Raw genomic sequence first — 24552 nt, 5'->3', positions numbered from 1 at the left:
GCTTGCTCACCGCCATCTTCTCTGTGTCTGCACCTGCTCTTTCCTCTGTGTGTTTGTCTGCCTTGATCGCTTCCTATAAAACCACCAGGTTGGGGCCACTCTGATGACCTCATGCAAGAGGTCACTTAGCTATTGAGAGATCCTGTCTACAAATCCAGAATCACATTCTGAGGTGCTAGAGATGAAGACTGAACACATGAATTTTGAAGGGATATAATTCAGCCCAACAAAGCTCTCTGAGAAGTGCCTTGTCGCTTAGCATACTGCCTCTGCCTCATCCTGTCTTGTCTTCCACAGTCCAGGTTGATGCACTGGGTATGTGTCATGTCCCACATGTGTCTTATGTTCCATTTTCCTCATTCTTGTTTTCTTTGCTTTGGTCTGAACATTTCCTACTGGCCTAGCTTCTGGTTTTTTAATCCACTTTTCTGCTCTATCTACCATTGACTGTCTTTATTCAGTTTTAAATTTCAGTTACTGTATTGTCAAATTCAAAATTTCCATTTGCTATTTAGAGAGAATTCTGCTTGTAGAAACTATCTTAAGATGGAAATAATGAGATAATCTAGTTTAGAGGTCTAGGAGACCTCCTCAGTGATATTTTGCTCAAATCCTTGGAAACCTCTAGAGAAAAGTGAAGTCTGGCACTCCTGTTTACAATTTTAGACCCTCTGGCACAGACAACAAAAAATATATCAGTACAACATTTACTGAAATGTCTTGTTTCCTCACATGATCAATGATTTGAACCCTTGTGTACTGAAAAAGCAAAAACAGAAGGACTGACATTTATCCGTATTTTAAAAAGTCAACGGCAACCCTTCCTTGTAACGTCCATGTGGTTCGAATCATAAGAAGTCTCACCAGTCATTTTGAAAGGGAAGGTGAAGGAGCTTCTGCAGTTCCTGATGTCTGATGGAGGATTGCTTTCATCTCTCAAAAAATATTGGTACTTAGAGGAAATGGTACAGAATATTATAGTTCTCAAGTGTTCAATTCCTTCTCTTAGAAATTTCAAGGGAACTTTGGCTGCATTTTGTAGGAGCTTTTTCTAGTGTGATCAGGTTGCTATGGTAAACCTATTATTTTAAGCAAAGGAGGACTGTGTTGGTAAAGTGCTAATCTCTTTTCTGTTTTATGTGAGCCTCTAATTACTCTGCAACTATTGAGCATGTACTGGGAGTGTAGTTTTTACTGTCTTAAAAAGTGAAAGGAAATAAGGCATAGGGAGGGAGCCTGCTGTTCTTGCCTGTCAGCTGCATTGGTGATAGTGAGAGATAGTTCATCTCCCTCGGGATCAGGAAGCACACTGATATTCTTATTATAGAGAAATGGAACAAGGAAGGAATAGATTTCATGTGAATAATTGAAATGTGAGCCTCCCAACATTTGTTTCATCATAAAATATCAATAGCTACATTTAGTGATTACTTACTTAGGGCTAGGCTCTGTGTGATGTACTTCCTGTGGACAACAGCAGTTAACCTTTACAATAGTCCTATGTTATTAGGATCATTTTCATTCCATGATGCAACCAAGATAAATAAGGTTTAGTTACTCTTCTGAAAAATCACACTTAATGATGAATGTGCAAAGACTCACATTCAGATTTGTCTGAGGCCATGGTTTTAATCCTATCTATGCTATAAAATTATTTGCCTTCCTCTTTACCTGGTTGATTTTCCACAAACACTCTGAGACTCATTCCCAAGTCGCCTTCACTAAGAACCTCCTCTGACTTTTGAAGCATGTGCTCATATACCTTATCTTTATTCTGAACTTTATATCCTATATCTTAACTTTGTGTCTTCAGTGTCTGGGCACGGTATTTGACCCATCATCGATACACACTAATTGAATGACTAAAATGGGATTAAATGAACGCTCCTACTCCAGGCTGATGCACCCACTCAAACCTATTCTAGAACATTTGTGTTCTCAATGGGGTGTCATTTGAAGGAGGTCAAAACCACTCCCCAGTCAAGCACCCCAAATGTGAGGATATCGGTTAGGGATTATTTGTGTCTTTGTTATACCTGCTAGAGATTCCTTCAGTTGTTAACAGTCATAGTTCAGATCTACCCATCTAGCACACGCTATCTGGAAATCCCAGACCCCCACTAGCGTACAAAGGCATAACAGAACTCCTGGAAGCGAAGAAGACCCAGTAGGCCGTTAGCACATACTAAAGTATGAGTTGGCCCCATAGAGTACCGGAGGATTCCTCCTGACAGATCACCCACGAACCTACGGAGAAGCAGCTGCCTTATCTTTGTATCTTCCCATCTAGCAAGGAGTCACTGGTCACTCCTGAGTTGAAGGCTGTGACCTGTGGAAAAGGGACTTTTAAAAAACAAGTTTGAAGAGAATGAGGGAAGAAAATATGTCATGGCTGAGATTGTACAGGCAGAGGAACTCAGGAAAAAAATACCTGAATGAGTGCACATAGTGTGTGTGTGTGTGTGTGTGTGTGTGTGTGATGTGGTGGTGGGTGTTTGCGGGATAAGGGAGGGATAGAAGGAGAAATAGGGGGGACAAGATACACAGCCTGGAAATCAAATGTCACCTTCACATTTCACACAGCTGGTCTTCCCCACCTTTTAGAACATTGGCTTCTAAGAGACCTGAACACTTTTCTGCATGCGGTGCTTCCAGAGATCTCTCCATTTTATTCATTTCTAATTTCTAATTATTAGAAAAGGCAAGCCACAGAGCTATAGAAATGATTAAGGAACAAAAGTTCACCTTTCCCTGCCTAGCATACCATGTGACATTGAGAGATGACCTATGTATACCTCGTTCATAGTGTGACCTTGAGTAAGTCAAAGGTCATCTCCCTTTCAGAGCTTCGTTTTTGTCATCTGTAAATTGTGGGGTAGTTGGACCTGATTATCCTTCATGATTTTCCTATCTAATAATCTCCAATTTTGTGAAATAATTAAATGATTATTTCTGCCATGACTATACTCTGGCAGATAATAAGGATGAAAATTAGGGAAATTTCTAAATGAAGTTTTGATCTTTGAATTTCTAAGACTATAAATGAGGTAATCTAGTTTTTATGAAAGTATCAAGTTATTTCTTTTCATTTCATCTTTAATCCAACAGTATAGAGCTAGCCTATTTGTAGAATGAAAGTCCTTTCTCTTACTTTAATATTAAAATCATTTTGTTTGCATATACCTTGCAGCATCTTCTGGCCAAAATTTGAAAAGAGACATAAAGGTTTTCTTCCAGACTGTATCTAGTAAAATTGTAGTAAGAGTTTTAGAAACCTTAAGCATTTTAAATAGCCAAGTAACTTTCCAATTGAGTGTAATTATTTTAAGATGGCCGTTTATTTCCATGGGATTTACTAGGAGATATAATTGATTGCTGATAATGATCATCACAAGTTATTTCTATTGTGAAAGATCAATTTTTGTCCTTGGTCTATTTTTCATGTGGGTGCACATTATTGGCTATGTATTAACTCAAACATATGTGTGCATGTATATCTTTATTTTTACTTCTATAACTTATTTGTGCAAATATTTTGTCTGTTACTTGTCATTTTCAATAAATTGAATATTTTATGATCAAATTATTAACATTTTCCGTTTATGTGTCTAGTTTGTTGTCATGTTTATGACAAAGGTTATGAAAACTCCCACTCATAATTCTGTCTATTTTATATTTTAAACATGCAAATGTTGACTCCATTGGGAACTTATTTAGTTACAGGTATTAAATAAGGGAGCTGAATCCTTCTGCATCACGACTTATTGGTTATACCACCCTTGTTCTTGAATACTCCATCATGCCCAGAAAAATATATAGTGACTCATAACAAAGTAACCACATCAAACCATGACCCAGATGCAGAAAAAGAATAATTCCAGAATCCCAGGAGCTTCCCCTTTTCCTTTCCCAGTTAATACACCACCCTCTTTTCAGCTCTGTGCCTTCCTTTAAGGATTTCCACCAAGAGATGTTTATTTCCAAGCGCTGTGGTGTTTCGACTTAACTGTTCTGGAATTGTGCAACTGAGCCTATACACTATTTGTAGCTGACTTCTTGCAATTTACATTGCATTTTGAAATTTCAAGCATGATATGACAAATCATGTGCTTCCTTTTAATTATTGTGCAGTGTTCCACTTAACAACATTATTGATGAACATTCGAGACAATTCTCCTTTGAGACTATGAGGAAGAGTGCTGTTGTGATTGTTCTGAAACATCTCCTGGTTCACACGTGCACACTTTTCTCCAGGGAATATAACCAAGAATTGAATAGCTGGTTCATAGATGACACATGTTGACTTTACTAGATAATGCTAAATAATCTCCCAAAGCATTCAACCAAATTATACTTCCACCAGCTGTGAAAACATGTTTTGTATTTCCAAAACTTGTTAGGATTAGTTCTTAAGTATTCATTCATCTGATTGGCTAGGGATAAAATCTCATGTGGTTTTAGCTTGCATTTCCCACATGATTGAGAAGAGAGAATCTTTTCTTATGTCTACCGACCATATGAATTTCCTATTAGAACATTGAAAATTATTGACCTTTAAATTCCATAATGGTAATACACTTTACTATGAAAATAAGTCAGTAAAGTTGCTCAAAACAATGAAAGTGTTTAATCGACTTTATTATTCGCCATCCTATTTTCTGTATTTCTAAGTATTTTTTAATGTTTAGTGAAATAAACTAAACTATGAAGAACAGCAGAAATTAAAGACTTGTATACCTTCTGTTTGGTGTTATACTCCCACATCTAATCAAGTGCTTCATATGAAACAGATTCTTAATAAATATTTGTTAAATTTCAGATAAACAATAATATTTTGGAGTGTGTCAATGTTTGAAATTTGTTTTCCCAAATTCTGCTTATTGAGATAAAGCAGTTTTACATCTATGTGCTGCTCCCTCCTGAGTTATATCTTCAAACCTCTAAAAATATATACTTTCACACCCTGCCCATCGCCAGGCCCAACAACCCTCCACCATGTTCCATTGGGCCCCTTCACTCCATCCACTCCCACCCCACCATTCTCCCCTTCTGGTTGCCTCAGTTTTGCAGTCAGATGTTAAGAGTTAATTATTGGTCTGGTCTTGACTGGTTCTTTGTTATGTTTCTCTATATTCTACATATAAGTGAGAACATACTGTGTTTGCCTTTCTCCTTCTGACTTATTTTGCTTAGCATTATCCTTTCCAGTTCCATCCATGTTGTTGCAAATGGCAGGAGAAAATCCTTTTCTACAGCTGGGTAGTATTCCATTGTGTGTACACACTGCATCTTTCTGATCCAATCCTCTGTCCCTGGACACTTACACTGCTTCCATAATTTGACTTTTATAAATAGGTCTGCAATGAACATAGGAGTACATACATCCCTTTGAACTAGCGTTTTTGTATTTTAATCTAGTACTTTTGGAAAAAAAATGTACTCTAAGGCAAACACACATCTCTGAAAGTTGGTGTTTAACTATGGTAATGATCATGATTAAATTTAAGTTAGAGATTTAAATTAAATGAGGCATTTTATTTATTAAAATGAGTAGTTACACACAGAACTACAAACTGCCCTTTGCAATGTCACACCGGTGTATTTTATAGACGTGTGACATTTAAAGTATTTAAGTAAAATCTATTTTGATCAGTACTTCTAGATACCAGCCTTTGTTCATTACTCTTCATTGCTAATATGTATAATAAGCCTTAATATACAATTCTTAGAGGTTATGTTCCCTTTCAAAATGACAACATTGGACTGACATTTTGTATCTGCTTAAAGATTTCTGCTTTATTAAAAATTTAATAGGAGTGGGAGACTCAGCGTAGAGTATATTTCAGAAAAGTTTCAGTTGGATGATGTTGATTGAATTAATTTCTGCTCTGACAGTTATTTCTATCCTTTGCGTCTGTTCCTGAATTGTTTTTTAAAAAATACTTGGTTTATTTGTATTTCCTTGAGTATGTCTTTCTTTAGATTTTCCTCTCAATCTGTTATATAAAATAGCACTTATTTGTGCTAGACAAGCAAACTTCGATTATCTTTTATTTTTCTTTAAGAGAATATTAATTTCATCATCATTTCAGAAGCCATAGTTACAGCTCCACAACATTAGAACATCCTCATAACATTTAGTAAATAAAGGAAAGGGATTGGACTCAATTTCTTATTTTAAAAAAAGATGACAATAATAAATCTGTATGTCAGTGTTTCCTGACTGTGTGTCAGTGTTTACATCAATGGAGAGCTTTGCTGGGTGCTAACAGGATACAAATCCAACATCCACCTATACCACAGGGAGCTCACTATTCATGGTAGGGTTGAAGTATAAAATTTGCATTAACTGATCTACTAGTGAGTAACAAGGTATAAGGGAGCAGAGAGCAATTCTAACAGGTAATTGAACAGGGATGATAAGGAAAGATGCATAGTGATTAGATTTGAGCTGGCTATTGAACACTGGGGAGGACTTTATGGAGAAAGTGGTGGTAGACACAACAGAGGGGAGAAATCAGGACATAAGGAAAGTGTCTGAACATGAGTGTACTGTGGACACTGAATATATGTAGGAAAAGGTGAGTTGGACCAATTGTGGAAAACCCTGTCGATTTCTGCCTTGACGGTCAATTGAGAATCAGAGGTACGTCTTAAGAATGTGGGTTTTATGAAATTTCAAATTGAAAGGAAAAACAATAATTAAAAGGAAAAAGAAATCAAATACATCATCAGGTTTTTTAAAGATTTGAAGACAGACAAAATGATGGTCACCTTCTTCTCCACCAAAGGACCAAGGAGGAGGAGAAGGCTTGTGAGTAAAGATGGTGGATTTGGTGTGGGCTACGCTTTGCTGATTTTATGTGGGAAACCCAGATTAAGGTGGTCAGGCAATTGAAAATGCGTATGTATTACTGGAGAAATTTCCTATTCTAAATTCAAGCTCTACCATTGAAAAGCTTGTATGTTGTATGAATATTGCTAAGCTATGTACACGTGGTTATTATTGGATGCATTCATTCATTATATACCGATTCAAACATTGTGAAGTTACCTCTGTTGTAGCTGCGAAGGTGTTAAGAGTAGAAGGACATAAGCATCACAGATTTGGTGCAATTTCCTTGGATCTTGAAGGAACAGTGGAAATTTACCTGGCAGGTATACATCTTGTTAGGGACTAAACCCAAATTGTGAATTGAGAAAGCAAAATAATGTGCTTTATCTGCAATAAATTAGCCTTTCTTGAGGTAATTTTTTTTTTTACCTTTCCATCAAGAGCTACAATATCTTGTGAACTATAATAGTTACGTTCATATAGTTAATTGAGCTAATAATTGCCTGTATCTTTCAAAATCTCCAATAGGTACATAGCCAAAAGACAAAAAGCTTGCAAAATTATTAATTATTCCCTGATACTTGAAAAAGTTCATGAATTATATCAGGGGAAAATGTACTGGGGATTAAATATTAACACTTTCCTAATATTAAACACTTTGTGGATGAAACAGAAGATAGAAACTATCCATAATGAGAACATTGAAATGTAGGTATTTGAGTACATATGCCAGGTTTCAGGTATTGCTTTCCCCAAAGAAGCACAGATATCAGCAATTCAGGAAAATACCAGTGACAAAATGTTAATAAAATTGTCATCACAAGTACATATGCCCTCAAGTTTAAGAATTAATGCTTCTATGTAACTGGAACAGCATACCCTCTGGAATAACTTGATTGATCTCTTACATCTCACATCTGATGCTATCTTGTCATCCTGCTCATGGGCCTATTGTTTGTCTCTTTCTCACCAGTATCTTGAAATTGTCATCCACACATCCAGCTATGAAGAGGCCTAACATGTTTATAGACACCAGGAGGTAACCAGGCTCAGGAAAGTCTGCTCTGTAACAGCAACATGGCAAACATCTAGTTAACTGAACTCAGCAAATCATTGAGCATCCTTATGCTTGAGTTTCCCGTTAAGTAAATTGTAGAAAGACATAGATCCTCCTAACATTTCACAAAAAATAAATGTGTGCTGGTAGATTTCTCCAGGGAGAGATCTGGGGTCTATCCTTTAGAGTTCTTGATTGCAAGCAACAGAAACCAACTTCATTAACTGGGATGAAATAGGATTTTATTGGAAGGGTTTAGACTCAGAATACAAGCTTGAACCATCAGCTCCTGTGGCACCCCCAGGAAGCACGGTAGTGCCAAGAACCAGGCCCCTCCACCACTGCTTTCACACACGTGCCAAGCTCTACCACTTCTGGACATTTGCTGCTGTTTGCCTTTACTCTTGAGAATCAAAGATTTAGCCAAGAGTATCTGGTGTGTCCCATTTCTGGCCACTGGGGCTTTGGAAGAGCAAATATCATTGGGGAAGGTGTACCTCTGCCTCCTGCTGAGCTTGGGGTTGCCTCCAAACAAAAAGAGAGATGGGCCCCCTGAAGAACACTCTCTATTACCATATCTTCCATCAGATTCTCAATAGATTGTGACCCTTCCACTCTGCCAGCAAAGTTCATGAATCACTGCATTAGATAATCTTTAATTACAGCTCTGAAATTATATGATTCTACATACTAATCTTCCTTCCTTCCATCATCTACCAACTCAGAATTGCTTAACAAGATACAAATGCAGCAACAGAATGACTAACAGCATTTGCAGGGTCAGCCCTAGAGCCTCTCACAAGCATTTCAGTGGGAGGGCGGTTCTAATGGGTGGGCTAATGACAGAGAGTAACAGATGTCTCAGAATAGGCACCCAGCTGAATTTCTGCAAACCAGGCAAGAGGAATTTACTTTCTCATAAAGCCTCTTGGTGCTGCATTTTGAGTATATTAAAACGCAGTATGGCTCAATGGTGAAATGCACAGGTCTAAGAGGAATGAGAATTGATGTGAATTTTGAAATCTGTCCTTTACCAGTTGATTCATCATATAAAGTGACTTGACCTCAATATACCCCCATCTCCTGTTTAGTAAGATGATCGTAATACTAGTCAGTGTGTGGTATAATGAAAATAAAATGATATACTTCAAGGAATTACAGTGTTTGACTCACAGTCATAGCTCAAGAAATAATGATGAAAGTCTTCATGATGATAACAGTTAAGTAATTCTGAACTAGACTTTCACCAAAAATCTTTTTCTTAAGAATAATAAAGATATTAAGTCTTGAGATTTGACACATATTATGGGTTAATGAGTTCTATACATTATAAAATTGACACCATATTATCACAAAAACATCACACTGAAATATACCTATGAACATTTTTTTCTCTTAGAGGGTGTATAGACTCAAAATAAATATAATTTTTAAAATGACCATGTATGCTAAAATGTCAAAACACAGCAAAGTGATTCAGTTGAGTGGTATCCTCAAACTAAATGAAATGCAAAATACCCAGTGAGTTTAATAGCTGAATTATTCTTTAAAGATGAATGGAACATAGTAAAGCGAGTGACTTCTGACCTACAACTGTCACTTGAAGTCTCTACTTCCTGGGTATTTGCACTTGACCTTCAGATGACTTTCAGGAGGTCAGAAAAATTTTTTGCTGAACTCTTTTCTAGCATGGCCTAGAACTGGCACTGGAGATTTGGGGCTCACAGAATGCTTGTTCCTTGGAAGCCTGACTAATTCTGTGATGCTGATGAGCCTGCCTTCTCTTCCTATTTTGCAGGTAAATGTGAATGTGGCAGATGCACCTGCTACCCCCCAGGGGACCGCAGGGTGTACGGCAGGACCTGCGAGTGTGACGACCGGCGTTGTGAGGACCTCGAGGGTGTGGTCTGCGGAGGTGAGCCATTCTGCCACCTGCCAGCCTCTTGCCTCTCCTGCCTTTCTTACTCTACTTGTCCTTTACAAAAATGTTTAAAAGAAGATAAACAAAAAGCAATATACCACTCGATCTAAAAGCAATATGCAGTTAGGTTGGTAATGACCTGCATTTTCTTCAGCTCTTGATTTAGGAGCTGGGAAAGTGCTATTGATAAAAGATTAGGATGAACCCAAGTTCAATGATGGTAGTGAAGGGTTTTGTCACAACTAAGTAGTTTACAATGATTTTCATTACTCTGCTCATAAAACCTGATGGGAGAGGAAGTATCATCTACAAACTAGAAAAAATATATATTAAGATTACCCTCTAAGTTTAATTACAAAATCACATCACAGTGGCCATGATGTCTCCGAGAACCAAACAAGAACTTTCTGGAAGTAATGAGTGGGTTGAGGGAAGGAGGAATTACAAGTAACTCAACAAAGGCAGCAGAGCACAAGGACGGTTCCAGAAGAAGCAGGCGAACGCTGTCTGCCTGGGTTTCACCAGGGGCGGGAGTGGTCAGCATTATTTTTGTATTTCAGTCTTGCAAAAGCTCACATTGTAGAAATGATTCATCTGATTACATCCTCCTCCAGGTTTCAGTCTAATAGAGGTGAGTTAGACATGGAATCACACTAAAAGAATATTAATCTCTTCAAGATCATTATCACAATGTGATTGGTCATTGTTATTGGGGAAAATCCCTAATGCAAGTACAACTTATGAAATTCCGGGACATTATCTGTCTTTATTGTCTGTATAACATCCATATCTATCTCTCCATCCATCCATCTATCCTTCCATCTAACCATCATCTAGCCGACCTTCCTTCTTCTATCCCATCCATCCATCCATCCATCATCTATCTCTTTATCTACCATCTTTTCCATCTCAAATCAACGATAAAACACTTGTGATTTGGCCAAAAACATTTTCTTCTTTCCTATCTGTGTGAGCCAAGGGAAAAGGTCCTTGCTAATAACTGCTGTGCTGGTGATTTTCCTCGCTCACCCCGCCCCTAGCCATCACCTAAAAGATTGTTCTTACCTTCTTCACTTCACAAATGGAAAAGTGAGTGAGGTTGGAGGTGTTAATGTCTCCTAACTAAAAAGTGGCAGACACAGGGTTTGGACTGTGACATTGAGTTCACAGATTTTCTCTCCACCAGTTTTCCCCACAGTGATATCAAGCTGTTTTGACTTTCTCCCAGCATTATTTTAGTTTAGAGTCTCCCTTCTCTGCTACCATTACCAGAAATATCTAAGACATTCATTGTCCTTTTGTGTGAACTACATTGCACATGTTAACTTGCTGTATCGTCACAACAGGCCTGGAGCCTCGAAGGCACCACACACGCATCTCTGCTGTGCAGAGTCTCCTGGGCTTCTGCTTGGTCATTTAGATATAATGGTTGATATTATAGAAGTCCTTTGTCTATAGACCCATTGCTTTGTTCATCCCCTCCTCCTACAATAGCCACAGACAGGAAACCTGTCCTCCTGGGGTAGCCTGGTTACCCCATAACCGCTCGCATTAGAAATTCGTTTTCAGGCACATTTGTGAATATATAAACATGTATACATATGTAGCTTAATAGTTAGAGATACTCCTGGTAATACAGTGTAGCAGTTACAACTACAGACATGAGATTCTCTTGATTCCAGCCTTCCACCTGACTGAGGCAGTGTAATCACCCCCACTTCTCACCCGTGAAGTGATGATCATAATGGTATCCATGATCCATAATGGTTTCATGATCACCTGTGGGACTAGGTGAGCTAGGACAGGAGCTGGCACAGAAGTGCCCCATATGCATCCACTGGACCAGATCACCACTGTCGTGTGCATTTACAGAGCGTGACAGACACCGCACCGCAGGTGCCTTCATGCCGGGCACAGTATAAGCTCTGTGGCATCGATAATCGTGCCCTGAATCTATTTAATTGGAACACCCATTTAGTGCCGGGCCTGCCCCAGCCCCATCCTGGGTGGCACAAATGATTCCTCCTTCTGTTCCTTCTGCATGAAGCAGCTTTTCTCCCCAGACTTCCCCTGAGCTACCAAGCTGGAGTGACCAACCATACAATCCAAAAGCATTTTCAGCGCCTCGCCTCATACTGGCAGCCTGACCCCCTTGGGGAGCTTCCCGTGGGTTTTCCCAAGCAGGGAGGTGCACAATCAGGGAGACACTGTCCCCAAAGCTCCCTCCAGCCTCAAAGGCACTGCCAGAGCGTCTGTGTTTCTCAGCCAATCTAAAATTGCTTAAAAATATTCATTATCATAACGACATTTTCCTAAGGTGCTGTATATCCTATCGCATATCCTTATCTACTTAAATAATAAATATTATGTAGTTTTTTTTTCAACCTACCAGGCCAGGTAGCTTCAGCATCAGTTCCAGCGACTTGAAAGAACTTTCAGCGTCATCTTGCAGGTTTTAGTGGTAGGCGGGGGGACCCGGACAGCAGGGAGGCAGCACCCTGAGACCCTTCCCCAGGGTGACGCCGCCCTTTTATCACCTCCCTCTGAGGCTCAGGTGTGCCCCCTTACACACGCGTGCACACCCACGCTCGGGCGTCCATAATCAGGCATGCAAGCCCCACACCCACGCGCCTTCTACATTAACAAGATCCAGGCCCAGGTGAGAGCCACAGAGGCCCAGGCTGTGAGAGCCTGGTCAGCTTCATCTCCCCTGCAGGGGCGTGTCCACTCCTAGCACGGAATAAGCAAATCAGCAGATCTGCCTTGCAGACCTAGTTCATGTGGAGCCGGCACCGCCCCTTGAACACACACAGGCCGGGAATATCTTTGCTGCCTGTGGGGCTGTGACACGCCACCCCCCGACCCCCACCCCCAGCCCTTGCAAACTTGCATTCCTCTTGGTTCAGGCTGAAGCCCACAGAAAGTGGACTCGAGCTCCAGCTGTTCCACAAAGCTGAATCCCCCTGAGGTCATCAATAATCCCTGCTGCCCACAGCCTGGGAATCTTTAGTTTCAGTTCCACATGACCTCGTTTTAACACGACATTGTGATCGCCTGCTCTGAAAGCCCCCCAACCCAGAGTCTCCTCCCTGGGCCTCAGGACACCTTTCCCACCCACATCTTCTCTTCTGTCTTTTGCAACCACTGAATTTCTTTCATTTGCTCATCTCCCAGAATTTACCAGTTTCTTAGAATTTCCCTTGAGAGGCTTTTGGATGTCTTTTCCACTGGCTCTGGCTTGCCCTGGGGTAACCTCAGGCTCCCTCACTGCCCCCTTTCGGTCGGTGTCTCTTGAGATGACTTCCCAGCTTCTGTCCCCCAGGCCTCTAAGGCTTCAAAGATGAATTGCGTCCCCTCTGGACAATCCTCGGCATGGGGCACGCTAACCTGATCACTTGCTTCTTCATGTATGTCTCTGGAGCACGGCCCTCTGCCAGAGCTGTCGACTCGGCGGTGAGCTGGGGAAGCTGATGTTCAGGCTGGGAGGGCAGACCCCTGTCACACAGGGTGGCCGCGAGGTGCTGGCATGAAGGGAGAAGCCTGTGGGACCATCCCTAGCGGGGAGTCGGGCGCAGACTGGCGGGCAGGGCAGGCTTCACAGGGCCTTCCTGCCTGGGCAGCGGCTGGGTGACACGGGGCCTGTGCTCCCCAGGTGTCACCCAGCGCCGCATCCCAGCAAGCTCTCTTGGTAGTGACGTGGCTTAAAATTTAGGTGGGAGTAGGAGGAGTGGCTGTGACACCAAAGTCCGGAAGAACAGTGTGTGCTGAGGCAGACGGGAGAAGGGAGAGTGGCGTATTCGAGGAACATTTGAGAACCAGAGAGAAACCTGCGTATTTGGAGATTAGGAAGCAAAGGGAGGAGCGGAGTGACATGTTTGGCCGGGCATGTTGATGACTTGGAGCTTCTCTCCAGGGGTGGCAGGAAGCCAGAGGAGGGGATTAGCAAGGTGGGTCACTACTTAAAACCCACCTGGGCTGCCGAGTGAAGTGTGGATTGGGGTGGGGGAGTGAAGTGTGGATTGGGGTGGGGGTGCTTGTGGATTTGGTGTGTGAATTTGGATGCTAGGAGGTGAGTCCTGGTGAAAGATGAGGGTGGCTCAGCTAGGCAGACGCTTGGGGAAACTTGGATGTTTGGAGAAAGTGTAGAAATAAGACGGACAGCAGGCTCACAAGCCCTTTACCTTGCTGGAAGAGGCGCAGACCCTCTGTGACCAGCTCCAGTTCCCTGGAAACAGGAAGATAGTTTAATCCAGTGTTTCTAGGCAACATTGCAGGTGGTGACGGTGACCTGTGATTGCTAAATTTCAACTCAAATGGGAAGGATTATGAATTGACTATAAATGTCTAATGAGAATGTCATCCTTTTGGCTTCCAGGAGCCTGTGGCTCTGCCAAGGCCTGTCCTTTGAGGGCTTTCCAGAAGTTATGCTTGAGGAATCATGAGGAGAGATGTTGGCTCCTTTGAGGCATGGGATTCTTCTAAGGCGGAGAAGCCTCCACCTCTGAGCCATATGCACCCCATCTTGTGCAGAGAAGATAACCCCAGAAGCACTGCCAAGCATGGCCTGTCACAGGGCTCCCCCAGGACAGGGAGGAAGAAATGATGCCGCCTGTCCCACACCTGTAGGGAGAGCAGTGTCATTCTCTCCCAATGCTCAGCTGAGGCTGAGAAGGGCACCCCCACCCTGAGCATGCAAGCGACATAGATAGAAACTCTGGTCATGACTGGACAATTGGTGGGGTGCAATTAACGATGGAGCCCCAGTTTCTGGTTTAAGTAGTCGGATGGGTGGAGAACGTGCTTTTGCTGTACAAGTTATCTCCACTGACTGAGAAAAAAAATAATTTCTTCACAGAGGGCGACAGAGATGGAGAAAATCGGACGAAATGGGGTTTAGTTGACATTCTATTCCTTCTCTCCTCAGTCACTCATCATGTTCCCATTCTTCCATCACTTCCACATTATCTCCTCAGGAAGCCCTTCTGAAAGCCGCCCCCTACCGCAATCTGTACCAGACGGAATAATATCTGGATACCTTATTAAAGTGTCTCTGTGTCTCTTTCATTTAAGTCCAGAATTCTCATGGATGTAATCAGACACTCTCCAATGATTACAGCCTCAATCATAGGACACAAGTTATGGTCAAGATCTTTTCCTGAACAGAAATTAAGGGAGTCACAGATAAGTTAGAAGGGAAGCGACAGAGAGAGAGAGAGAGAGAGAGAGAGAGAGAGAGAGAGAGAGAGAGAGACTGATCCCAATTTTGGAGCAGAGATTTTTTTCAAGCTGGAATTACTGTTACTTGGGCCTGAACAGCTAATATTTGGGGTGTGAGGAAATTGGATGTGAAGAACATTTTAGGGCTGACCTGGGCAGGTTAAACAAAGGTGAAAAAATATTTGATATGTTGCAGGAATCTATCTTATCTCCTTATATCCAGAGTTCTTTCTTAGCTGCTCTTAAAATCATCCTTGCAAAGAATATTTTTTCAAACTATTCATTTTGTCATTTATAGTGTACATTATTACATCTCCATTTATCTTACTCTGTCATCTGAAGGTATCATGGCATTATAAAATGCTTTTACAGTCATGTTTGCCTTTTCAGCATTTAAAAACCGTGAATATATAAAGAATGAAACAAAAATCATCCTTAAATCTATCATCCAGAAATAACATCTGATGAAATTTTGTTTTGAACTATGTTTAAAATCTAGATTTTTGACTGTGATTTCTTGTTCTCTGATGCATCTTGGTGTATGTTGATATTTTGTCTAGAGGAGGTGAATGCTGTGGTGTGTTCAGTGCTTTAGTGTGTGTTTGTACTTTTCTGCACTTGGATGCAAGATTTAAGTAATTAGAAGTAACCGTTTTCTTTTGAGCAAAGGGAGGCAGTGGCCTGCAGCAAAATGAATGCCAGCCTCACATTGAGACAGGCCAGGACTCGGATTCTGGCTATTTCCTAGCTGTTGTAACTTGGGCAGGTTATATGGTCTCCCTGTCTTGGTTTGCTTCTTCTTCCAGTTAAGGACAGACACACTCACTTCTGGACTTCATGGTGAGAACGAGGCCTGCTGAACGGAATGTCCTGGACTGTGTATGGAGCGGGCATCCCAGGAAGCCCTTTGTACAGTGGCAGTGGGGGCTGGAGAGCCGGTCTCCCTGCCAGGGCAGCACCACCCATTGTGCCAGCTGTCTGTAGCCCCTGCACAGAGCCTTTCAGAAGGAAGCTGGCATTACATGCATGGACCGTTTCCTGGCCAGGGAGCACCACAGGCTGCTCGGAGCACGCGGTCTCCCCAGCACATGGTGGGCAGCAGTGGCTGACTCACACACTGAGGGTGAAACTCACAAAGGGCATCCTCCTTGGAACGTCAGAGGTGAACAGGACTGAACATCACTGTCTAGGTCTCTGCCTCAGGGCCCCTGCAGACACGGAGCCCTTCCTCCTGGAGGGATGCACTAGAAGCCTGCATGTCCCCTGTGTAGTCAGGAAGCCAGATGCAGGTCCTGACCCCAAGGCACCTCCTGCACGAGCCTAGTTGCCAACAGGGAACAGGTGGAACCAAGCATGTACACACGCCTGCACACGCTCCTGCCCAGGGCCTTCAAGGTGTTTCAGCCCACTCTGGTAAAGGCCGAGACTAATCAGGACTGGGCCAAAAGGTGAATATAAATAATTACAGAACTTCAAGCCGTTCAGTTTGATTACATCAAAATTACAACCTGGAAAATGAGAGTCATAAACTTTCTGGCAAAAAAAAGAATCTGTGAAGCCAGACCACGCTCCAGTTATCAAATGTGCTGGGGGAGACACGCTGGAGGATCCCGGCCCAGTGTGGACCCTCACGCGGCGTCTTTGTGAATAAGAACAATTTCAGGTGACCTCTAAATGCGTGGATTTTTTAAAATCAGACGTGTCACTTCTGAAAAATTGCAGTGGCCACTGTATAGTTCTTACTTAGGATGCACTCATTTTTTTTTTTAGTGGTACGTGATTTAAGATTTCATCCAGAAAACAGAGGCACATCTTAGCTCATGTGTGTTCAATTGTTTTGGCCTGAGAGCCTCACCAGAGGCCTTGGCCAGTGCCTTCCATGCACCCTGCACCAGTCAGAGGCAGAATGGAGCTCACTGTGCTTCACCTTTCCTCCATGCCCCCGCAGAAGGTGCCCCTGAGTCCAGTTTAAGAAACAAGAAGGCATAATGAAGAGCCACCTCTTAATTACACAATCAGTTTTCACCTCTTCAGGGAGTTCTTCAGTTCAAGCTGCAATTTGGAGAGTCTGAACCCGGTGCTGCGGGGTCGCTCGCCCGGAGGAAGCCTCTCGCTGCCCACGCCTGTTCAGTGTGCACAGCAGCCAGGTGCTGGCGCGTCTCCAAATTGCATCTTCAGATCTCAAATCTTTCCCCCGAGTTCCTGAGTCCTCACAGTTAGGACTGTGCTTGCTCAAAGCAGACGGCAGGAATCATGAGGCTGCTGCTGGCACTGCAGGGGCTGGCGAGGGACTAGCTGAGAACCACAGCCTGCGTAGCTCCACTTCCACCTGCCCTTCCGGCCCGAATGTGACGTCCCGCTGGTAGAAAGCCCTGTGGTGGCCATCTTCCAGGAAAGAAGCTGGGGGAGAATAGGGCAGAGGACACAGCTGACTCAGCCTCTTCCATTTCCTTTAGAAGACAATAGCTTTCTTGGAAAACTCATCCAGGAGATTTTCTCTTATATCTCAATTTCTGTGTCCTTTGGGTAAATACCTAGGAGTGGAATTGCTGATGGTTGAGGAGCCTGGGTAAATCTTTTCCAGATGGACATATTACATTCTCCCAGAAAATAATTCACCTAATCTTACCGAGGGGTGACTTGCATAATATCTGATATAATTACTATGCATTCATGGCTGAGAATCCATTTGTCCCCAGTTGAGAACTATCATTGCTGTCCTTGAAGGAAATGGGTCTCAGAACCCAGGGGTTCATTGGTGAAGGTCATTGTTGGAGGGACACTCTCCAATAGATCTTTCAAGGGTGCAGGACTGTGCTTTGTCTGCACTGTTCAGCACATACATGGTGACGGAGCACTTGAAATGGGACTGGTGCAACGGACACACTGAAATTTTACTTAATTACAATAATTTTAAGTGACTGCATATGCCTACTGTCTACTGTATTGGACAACACAAGTCTGGAGCAATGTTGGTGAATGTTTTGGGGGTAGGACTAGAGTAGGAAGAGCAATCAGCGTGGGGGCACCAGATCCACGGAGGTAAGTATGAGACAGGGTGTGTGCCTCCGAAAGTAGAAATGGATGGAAAAAAATCACTCAGCTGCGTGGAGACTCGAGAAGTCAGGTGAAGGCAGAGATCATGTACTTGGAATACTCCATTAGGTTGGTTCTCCCTACTGGTTCATTCTAGAATAATCAGTTGGTCACTTATTATATGAAGATAATTATGGTATGAATTCTACCACCAAGCAGAGGTTTTGCTCTCAGTGATTGGAATGTCCACTCATTCAACAATTTTGCCATGCGTGGATGTCCACACCCAGGCCCTAGTGGCACCTCGGTGGAGTTGGTCTGGTGAAAACGGAAGCTACTTTCATGGTGTCTCTCTCTATATATCTCTCTGAACTCCAGTCTTCAGGAACAATCCACTGAGTAGGCCTCCTTCATGGAATATTCCCTCTTGACTTCTTATAAGACAAGACAACACAATCATCTTGTTTTCCTTTCTCTTTACTGGGTGCTCCTTACTTGCTGGAATTCTCCTTTACTCTAACCCAAAATGCTGGCATTTCCCAAGATGGACCCCTAGGCAGACTTAGTCAGTTCCCCAGCTTTATACAGTGTATACTTTTGGAAACTCTTGCAGGTATCTGCCTAGACTTAACCAGTCTTTGCACTCCTTCCTCGTCCTCATCACTTGTTATCTTAATTAAACCCAAGGTTCAAAGCTGAGCTGATGATCTGCCCCCAATCTCTCCCACCTGCAGCTTCCATATCCAATTAATACTGTCATTATTCACACTTTTTCTCTAGCTAGAAAACACTTTCCCCACTACATCCAACCCAATAGCAAGTCCTACCTCCGCTTGCCCTAGCGCCGCCGACGTTACTCCATCGCCTGGCTCCTGCAAATACTCTCCTGCTCTCCCCACACTGTCTTCCTCCCAACACACCTTAATTTCTCCAACCAATTGCCAAAATGAATTTACAAATTGCAAATGACATCACATCATTCTCTTGCTTAACACCTCTCTATAATTTCCTGTTCTTAGAATAAAATTTAAACTCCTCGCCATGAATAAAATTTGCTATGTTCTCATTCCTGAATGTTTCTCCCATTTTATTACTTATTTCATTTTTCTTACTCATTATTCTTCAAATATCTTGGCCCTTTTCCACTCCCTGTGGTATGACAAGCTCTTTCTTATTCCAAGTATCTTTCCTAGAATGTTGGTTCTCTTGACTCCTTGTCTCTTGGGTGTCACAGCGACCTTTCTTGACTGTTCCTGTTACAGGGTTCTCCCTGCTAAAAATACTAACACTCCTTTCCTTCTTTCATAGCCCAAGTGTATTTGTTTGCTTGTTGTTACTTGTTTCCTTTTCCCCTAGTAGAGTGTAAACACCATGAGGGGAGGGATGGTACAGCCTCCTGCACAGTGAGTGATTCTTGAACGGATGAATAAATGATTAGAGTCTATACAGAAAATATTCTTGAAGCCTTTTTGAAAAATTAAGGAAACTAATGCAAATGACAGCAAATCATTTAAATACTAATGCACCTTGACCACAGTCTGGGCTAGAAGCCAACTGAACTTTGTGGAAGGATGTGATAAATGAGCTAATAAATGAAAAACAATCTCCTACATCCTTGCATATAAATTTTTTGTTAAGTTACTTGCTGTGAGGATTGACTTAGTTAGTCTCAATGATATCCTAAGTCAAAGGCAGGATGCCTTTCTCTGCAGCTGAGATGAAATTATTCCAGTATGTCAGAATGATGGTAATTACTACTAACCCAGGGTCAGTAAGAAACAAGAACATTTTAAAAGTTCATAGCTTGATAGGACTGATACAAATTCTTTCTCATTCTTGTTTAGTTCCCTAGATTACCTGCCTCCAAAGATGGACACCTTTTTTGATTTCTTTAGTATTTCTCATATTACGTGGGATTTTTTCAAATTGGAGAACTCAAGATACAATCCACTTGATAATCACTCATTGAGCAGATAGCTTTGAGGGAGCGATGACTCTCTCACTTCACTCTGCTCTACACAGCACAGGAAGGAGAGAGCCGTCCACGAGCTACCCATGTCCTTGAGCGACAGTTAAGGACGTGGTCACAGAGGTGTAGTCATGTTTTCCGAGCCTTGAAGACTGAGCAGGACCCGGCTGTGTGGGGTAAGGGGTGGAATTTCTGTCTCAGCAAAGGCAGGAAGTCAGCATAGGTGGGAATGTAGAGGAACAATGATGGGGTCAGTTTGATTGGATGGAGGAACATATGAAAGGGGACAAGAGAGGGAGGAAGGCTGGAACAGTACTCTGGTATCTAGTCAGGAACCAAAATGGTGAGGGCAGGCTGCTAATGTAGGCGACTTCATCCCGTGCACAGCAGGGAGCCGACAGAGCTAGATGTGAGTGCAGCTGTGCTGTGCAAAGGTGTGAGAAGAATATTAGGAACAGAAGTGATGGGGAAAATTGCCAAAGATTATTGGTGGGGATGTGAATGAAGACTCCAGAGCAGTCTCAATAGGACTTGGCAAGTCTTCGTGTGAGGAGTGCAAGGGAGACTCAAGTGTGAGTTGAAACATTTTGGAGTGGTTGACTGGCGGTGTAGTTGTGCCACTGAAAGTATGAGAAGTTGGCAGAGGGCCCATTTTTTTAAGTCGAGTTAGGCAGCCATTACAGAGAAAAGAAATTACTTGCCTCATTTGAACTGGGCCAAAGACGTTTGGTATGAGCCAAAAGCAATTGTTTCGAGAAGCCATCAAGCAGACACTGGCTTGAGCAGCCATCGAGGCCAGGAAGATTGACAAGTATGTGCTTTTTGCCAGAAAATAGAATCGGTGACCAATTGTGTAGAACTAAGAAGAGTTTAAGATTTCTAACACCAGAAAGATTTCTAACTCTTTATTTTAACCACTTATCTTTCTCTTTTCTTCCCATAAAATAACGCTCTCTTTTATGGGTCGGCCTTTGACTAAACGGCTGTTGCCACCAAGTCTGTTAATCCAGATCTGCCGATTTTGCCTCCCTTTTGCTTTCTATTAATTCCAGGTAATCGAACGTTATGGAAGAACATGACCTGGGGCATGGGTGGTTCAATTAAATTAATCATGACAATGAATTGCAAAGAAATAGCCACAGAAAGGATGGGGTCCCCTCTTGCTTTGAGGGTACCACCAGAGCAAATGGCCAAGACAGAATGGTGTTGCAGGGCGGGTCAATCTGAGTGATGATTTTAGGTGTTGCTGGGTGCAGGGCTGGGCTGTGTCCTTCACGCCTGTTTTTGTCTCCTCTAGTGCTTAGCAAGATGCTCTGTTCATAACAGAGATTCAGTAAATCTTGGCCAAACAAAGAGCCAAGTGGTCAAATCTCCCTGTGCATCAATGCTCAGGTCGGAAGCAGATAAAGCAAGACACACAGTGGAAGTGGATACAATCTAACAGGCTGTAGGTTCAAGCTGCTGATAGGTGTCTGTCACAAAGACTGCACGCGGACCATAAGACAAACATCTCAAAACCAGGAACCAGGGACAGAAATGAAAGGGGAAAAAAATGTGAATCCAAACCTATGCTGTTTGTACCCTCCATGGCGGCACAGACGGCCACTGACGTGTCCATGTTCCTGTTAGTAAGTAGAGGGGCCCTCAGATAAAGCAACACAGGTCATGCCCACAGAGGTGAGCCTTACAGTAGCGGCAGCACAGCCATCAGCTGCCGCTCCCATCAGTGGCTGTGTCACCCGCAACGCCAGTGGGTCTCCTGGCATCTGCTCAGTGGGGAGAAACGCCCCACCCCACACCCATCCAGATGCAAATGCAGAAGTTTTCTCTAGCAAGGTAGAATGGTAAAGCTCCATTTAAAATATTTCCCAGGCATCTTTCTCTCCCGAGTCTCTTCCTAGGCTGCATCCCTTGCACTCCCTCCAGCGAGGCCTCTGTGAGAAGTTCTTTTACATAACGGCAGGCCAAATTAACGCTGCCTAAAGGCAGCGTGCTAGTTGAATGGGCAGGGAGAGCCTAGGGTTTACCTCTTTCTTGCTTAAAAATCCCTGCTTCCTCGCTGAGTGACCCTTGTCCTCCCGCCCTGTGCTGCCTTGGCAGGCCACGGCGCGTGTTCCTGCGGCCGCTGCGTGTGTGAGCGAGGATGGTTCGGGAAACTCTGCCAACATCCACGGAAGTGCAACCTGACGGAGGACCAGAGCCAGAGCCTGTGCGAGGCGGCAGACGGGAGGCTGTGCTCGGGGAAGGGTGAGTAGGCAGGAGCCGGCCCCCCCGGGTCAGCCCCGCAGTGCGCACCAGCCCGGCCTCTCCAGGCCTCGCTTTGTGCAAAGGAATGTTACTGGCCCCTGCCCTCGCCCCACTTTCCTCTGGAAGGTGACCCCCTGAAGGTGAGGAGCTGGGGCAGTGACTTGCGGGAGCTGGGTGTCCCGGAACGACCCTCGGCCAGCGGCAGCACCCCATGGCTGAATCAAGCAGCCTTGGCAAGAGGAAAAGTGCATCGCACGCCTCCAAGCCACTGCACAGCGACCAACCCAGGCGGAAGGCGCAGGCTTTGTTGTTTTTTTCAAATGGTTCTTTGAGTTATTTTATTTTCCCAATCCATTTATTTTTAAATGATTTTTTTCTTTAAATTGAGGCAGCCCTGGGTTACAGCTGTGTTGGATTTAGGGGAACAGCATAGCCCAGAGCTGCAGAGAGAGGTCAGGTGGCCCCAAGTGTCTAAACTGCCGACAGTATGATTTTGGGTTTTTCAGAAGGTGCACTCCAGAGGAGACTGTGGAGGGGGCAGGGCTGGGGGGCCAGAAAGGCCCAAGCAGAGATTAAGCGTTTCCTTTCGTTAATAAAGGAAAGAAAAGTATCTGGGCCCTAAAAGGCTGCTGAAATTTTTATTTGGCTTGACCATCGTCCGTTTCTGAGCAAACGTGTGTGAGCTAATATAAAATATCTTTTTAATGTAAGCTGCATGGTGGTTATGCGCTGCAAGTTGACTGACAGGAAGCCACCAAGCCAGTCATTTACCACAGAAACAAATTCCAGAAGAAAAACAGGCCGGGCCTTGTCCCACCCCCACCCGAAGCTCCGCCTGCAGTAGGGAAAGAGAATAAGTAGGTAAAACTCCGGGTACCTTGATTTTGATGTTTCTGCATAAGTTCTTCAGGGGCTTTAAAATGCTGCTCTTAGGCCAAAGGGCCCCTGGGAGGCTGCCGTGTTCCTCGTTGCTGGTGCTTAGGGAGACACCTGCGGAGGCTTGGCGAGAGCACAGCTTCTCACTAAATGTTGGGGAGCTGCCCTGTGTGAACTAGAAGGCAGGGCGCCTCCTGACTCCTCTTCAGCCCCCTGACCTCCCACAGAATGGGCAAACCCCCTTTCCAGCTGCATTTAGCCTCAAGCCCTCCCTGGGGCGGCCTAGCAGGAAAGCATCTTTGTTCAGAAGACACAGAGACGCAGGTGAATGGTGTGGGAGGCTCTTGTTGCCCTGTCACTGCAGCCAGCACTTCCACGTTGGAAGGGCGTCTTGGCTTAACAGCAAAGCTGCAACCCAGCGGTCACAGATGACGCCAGGAGGGCGGCTGGAGACTGTGCAGACGCGCTCATTTCAGACAGCGCAGCCTTGGGGTGCCCAGGAGCCCCGCCCGCAGTCGGGGAGCTGAAAGCAATGACGTTGCTCCCAGCTTGTCCTCTGTTCAGCTCACTCCATGCCAAGCCCCAGTCAGGTTTTTTATCAGTTCGGGTCTCAGTGGGCCTTGTCTGCTGGAAATGCCTGCTTTGGGGTCAAGCACTGTGGGGAGAGCCAGAAAGGAGGAAGGAGGGTGTATAAGGAAGAGACAAAAGGGTAGGACTTGGAGAAGAAAAGATGAAGAAAATAGAAAAGGAGGAAACGTTAATGGGAAAAAAATAAATTCAAAGTAGAGGTAGATTAGCCTGTGGGGTAGAAGCAGGGGACGAAAGTTGTCAGAAGCGAATGTCCTGCTTCTGAGTACCAAGAATGCTTCGTATTTTTAAAAAATTGCATTGTGTTTCGAGGTAACACCGTATATGATTGAGGCCCACCCCTCCACAGATGCTGCTGCGCATTGACCGCCAGAGCACCCGCAGCCCCGCGCCGTGTCCATCGGCCCCTCCTCTCCGCCTCTGGTAGCCTCAATTCCAGTCAGATTCCAGCGTTTTCTCTGACCCTTAGTTTTGTTTCTCTATATCCCAAATATAAGTGCAGTCACCCCATATGTGTGTGTCTCCAGACTTACCTCGCTCAGTGTCAGCCCCCTCGTGCCCACCGTGTTGGGGCAAATGGCAGGAGCCATCGTTCTGCGTGCCGCTGAGCAGTGCTCCACGGTGTGTGCGGTATGTGTGAGGTCAGTGTTAGTGGCAGGGGTGAGGGTGCCTACCGTTGGCAGCAGCTGCCTGGGGACACCTTTGTTTCCTTCCTCTGGAGACATCACTGCTGATGAGAGGAAGGAAGAGGTCAGAGCTCTGTGCTCTGTGATGGGCACAGAGAATGTTGGGCACATGGCGGTCGC

General features: G+C 43.8%; 1 protein-coding gene across 6 annotated transcripts in view; it reads left to right on the top strand.

Moving 5' to 3' along the window:
• Positions 1-24552, top strand: part of ITGBL1 (integrin subunit beta like 1) — a 148541-nt gene that overhangs the window by 117399 nt on the left and 6590 nt on the right. For all 6 annotated transcript variants that reach the window (XM_037528728.2, XM_054701819.1, XM_054701820.1 and 3 more), the window contains 2 exons: positions 9691-9807; positions 22136-22282. In XM_037528728.2, the coding sequence (XP_037384625.1) occupies positions 9691-9807; positions 22136-22282 (264 nt within the window). The remainder of the gene's footprint in view (positions 1-9690; positions 9808-22135; positions 22283-24552) is intronic.

This window comes from Talpa occidentalis, unplaced genomic scaffold (genome assembly GCF_014898055.3).
Source record: "Talpa occidentalis isolate TD23 unplaced genomic scaffold, MPIMG_talOcc4v2.1 talOcc4.5, whole genome shotgun sequence".
Lineage (NCBI taxonomy): Eukaryota > Metazoa > Chordata > Mammalia > Eulipotyphla > Talpidae > Talpa > Talpa occidentalis.
The sequence above is the reverse complement of the archived record's forward strand: the minus strand, read 5'-3'. Positions and strand labels throughout refer to the sequence as shown.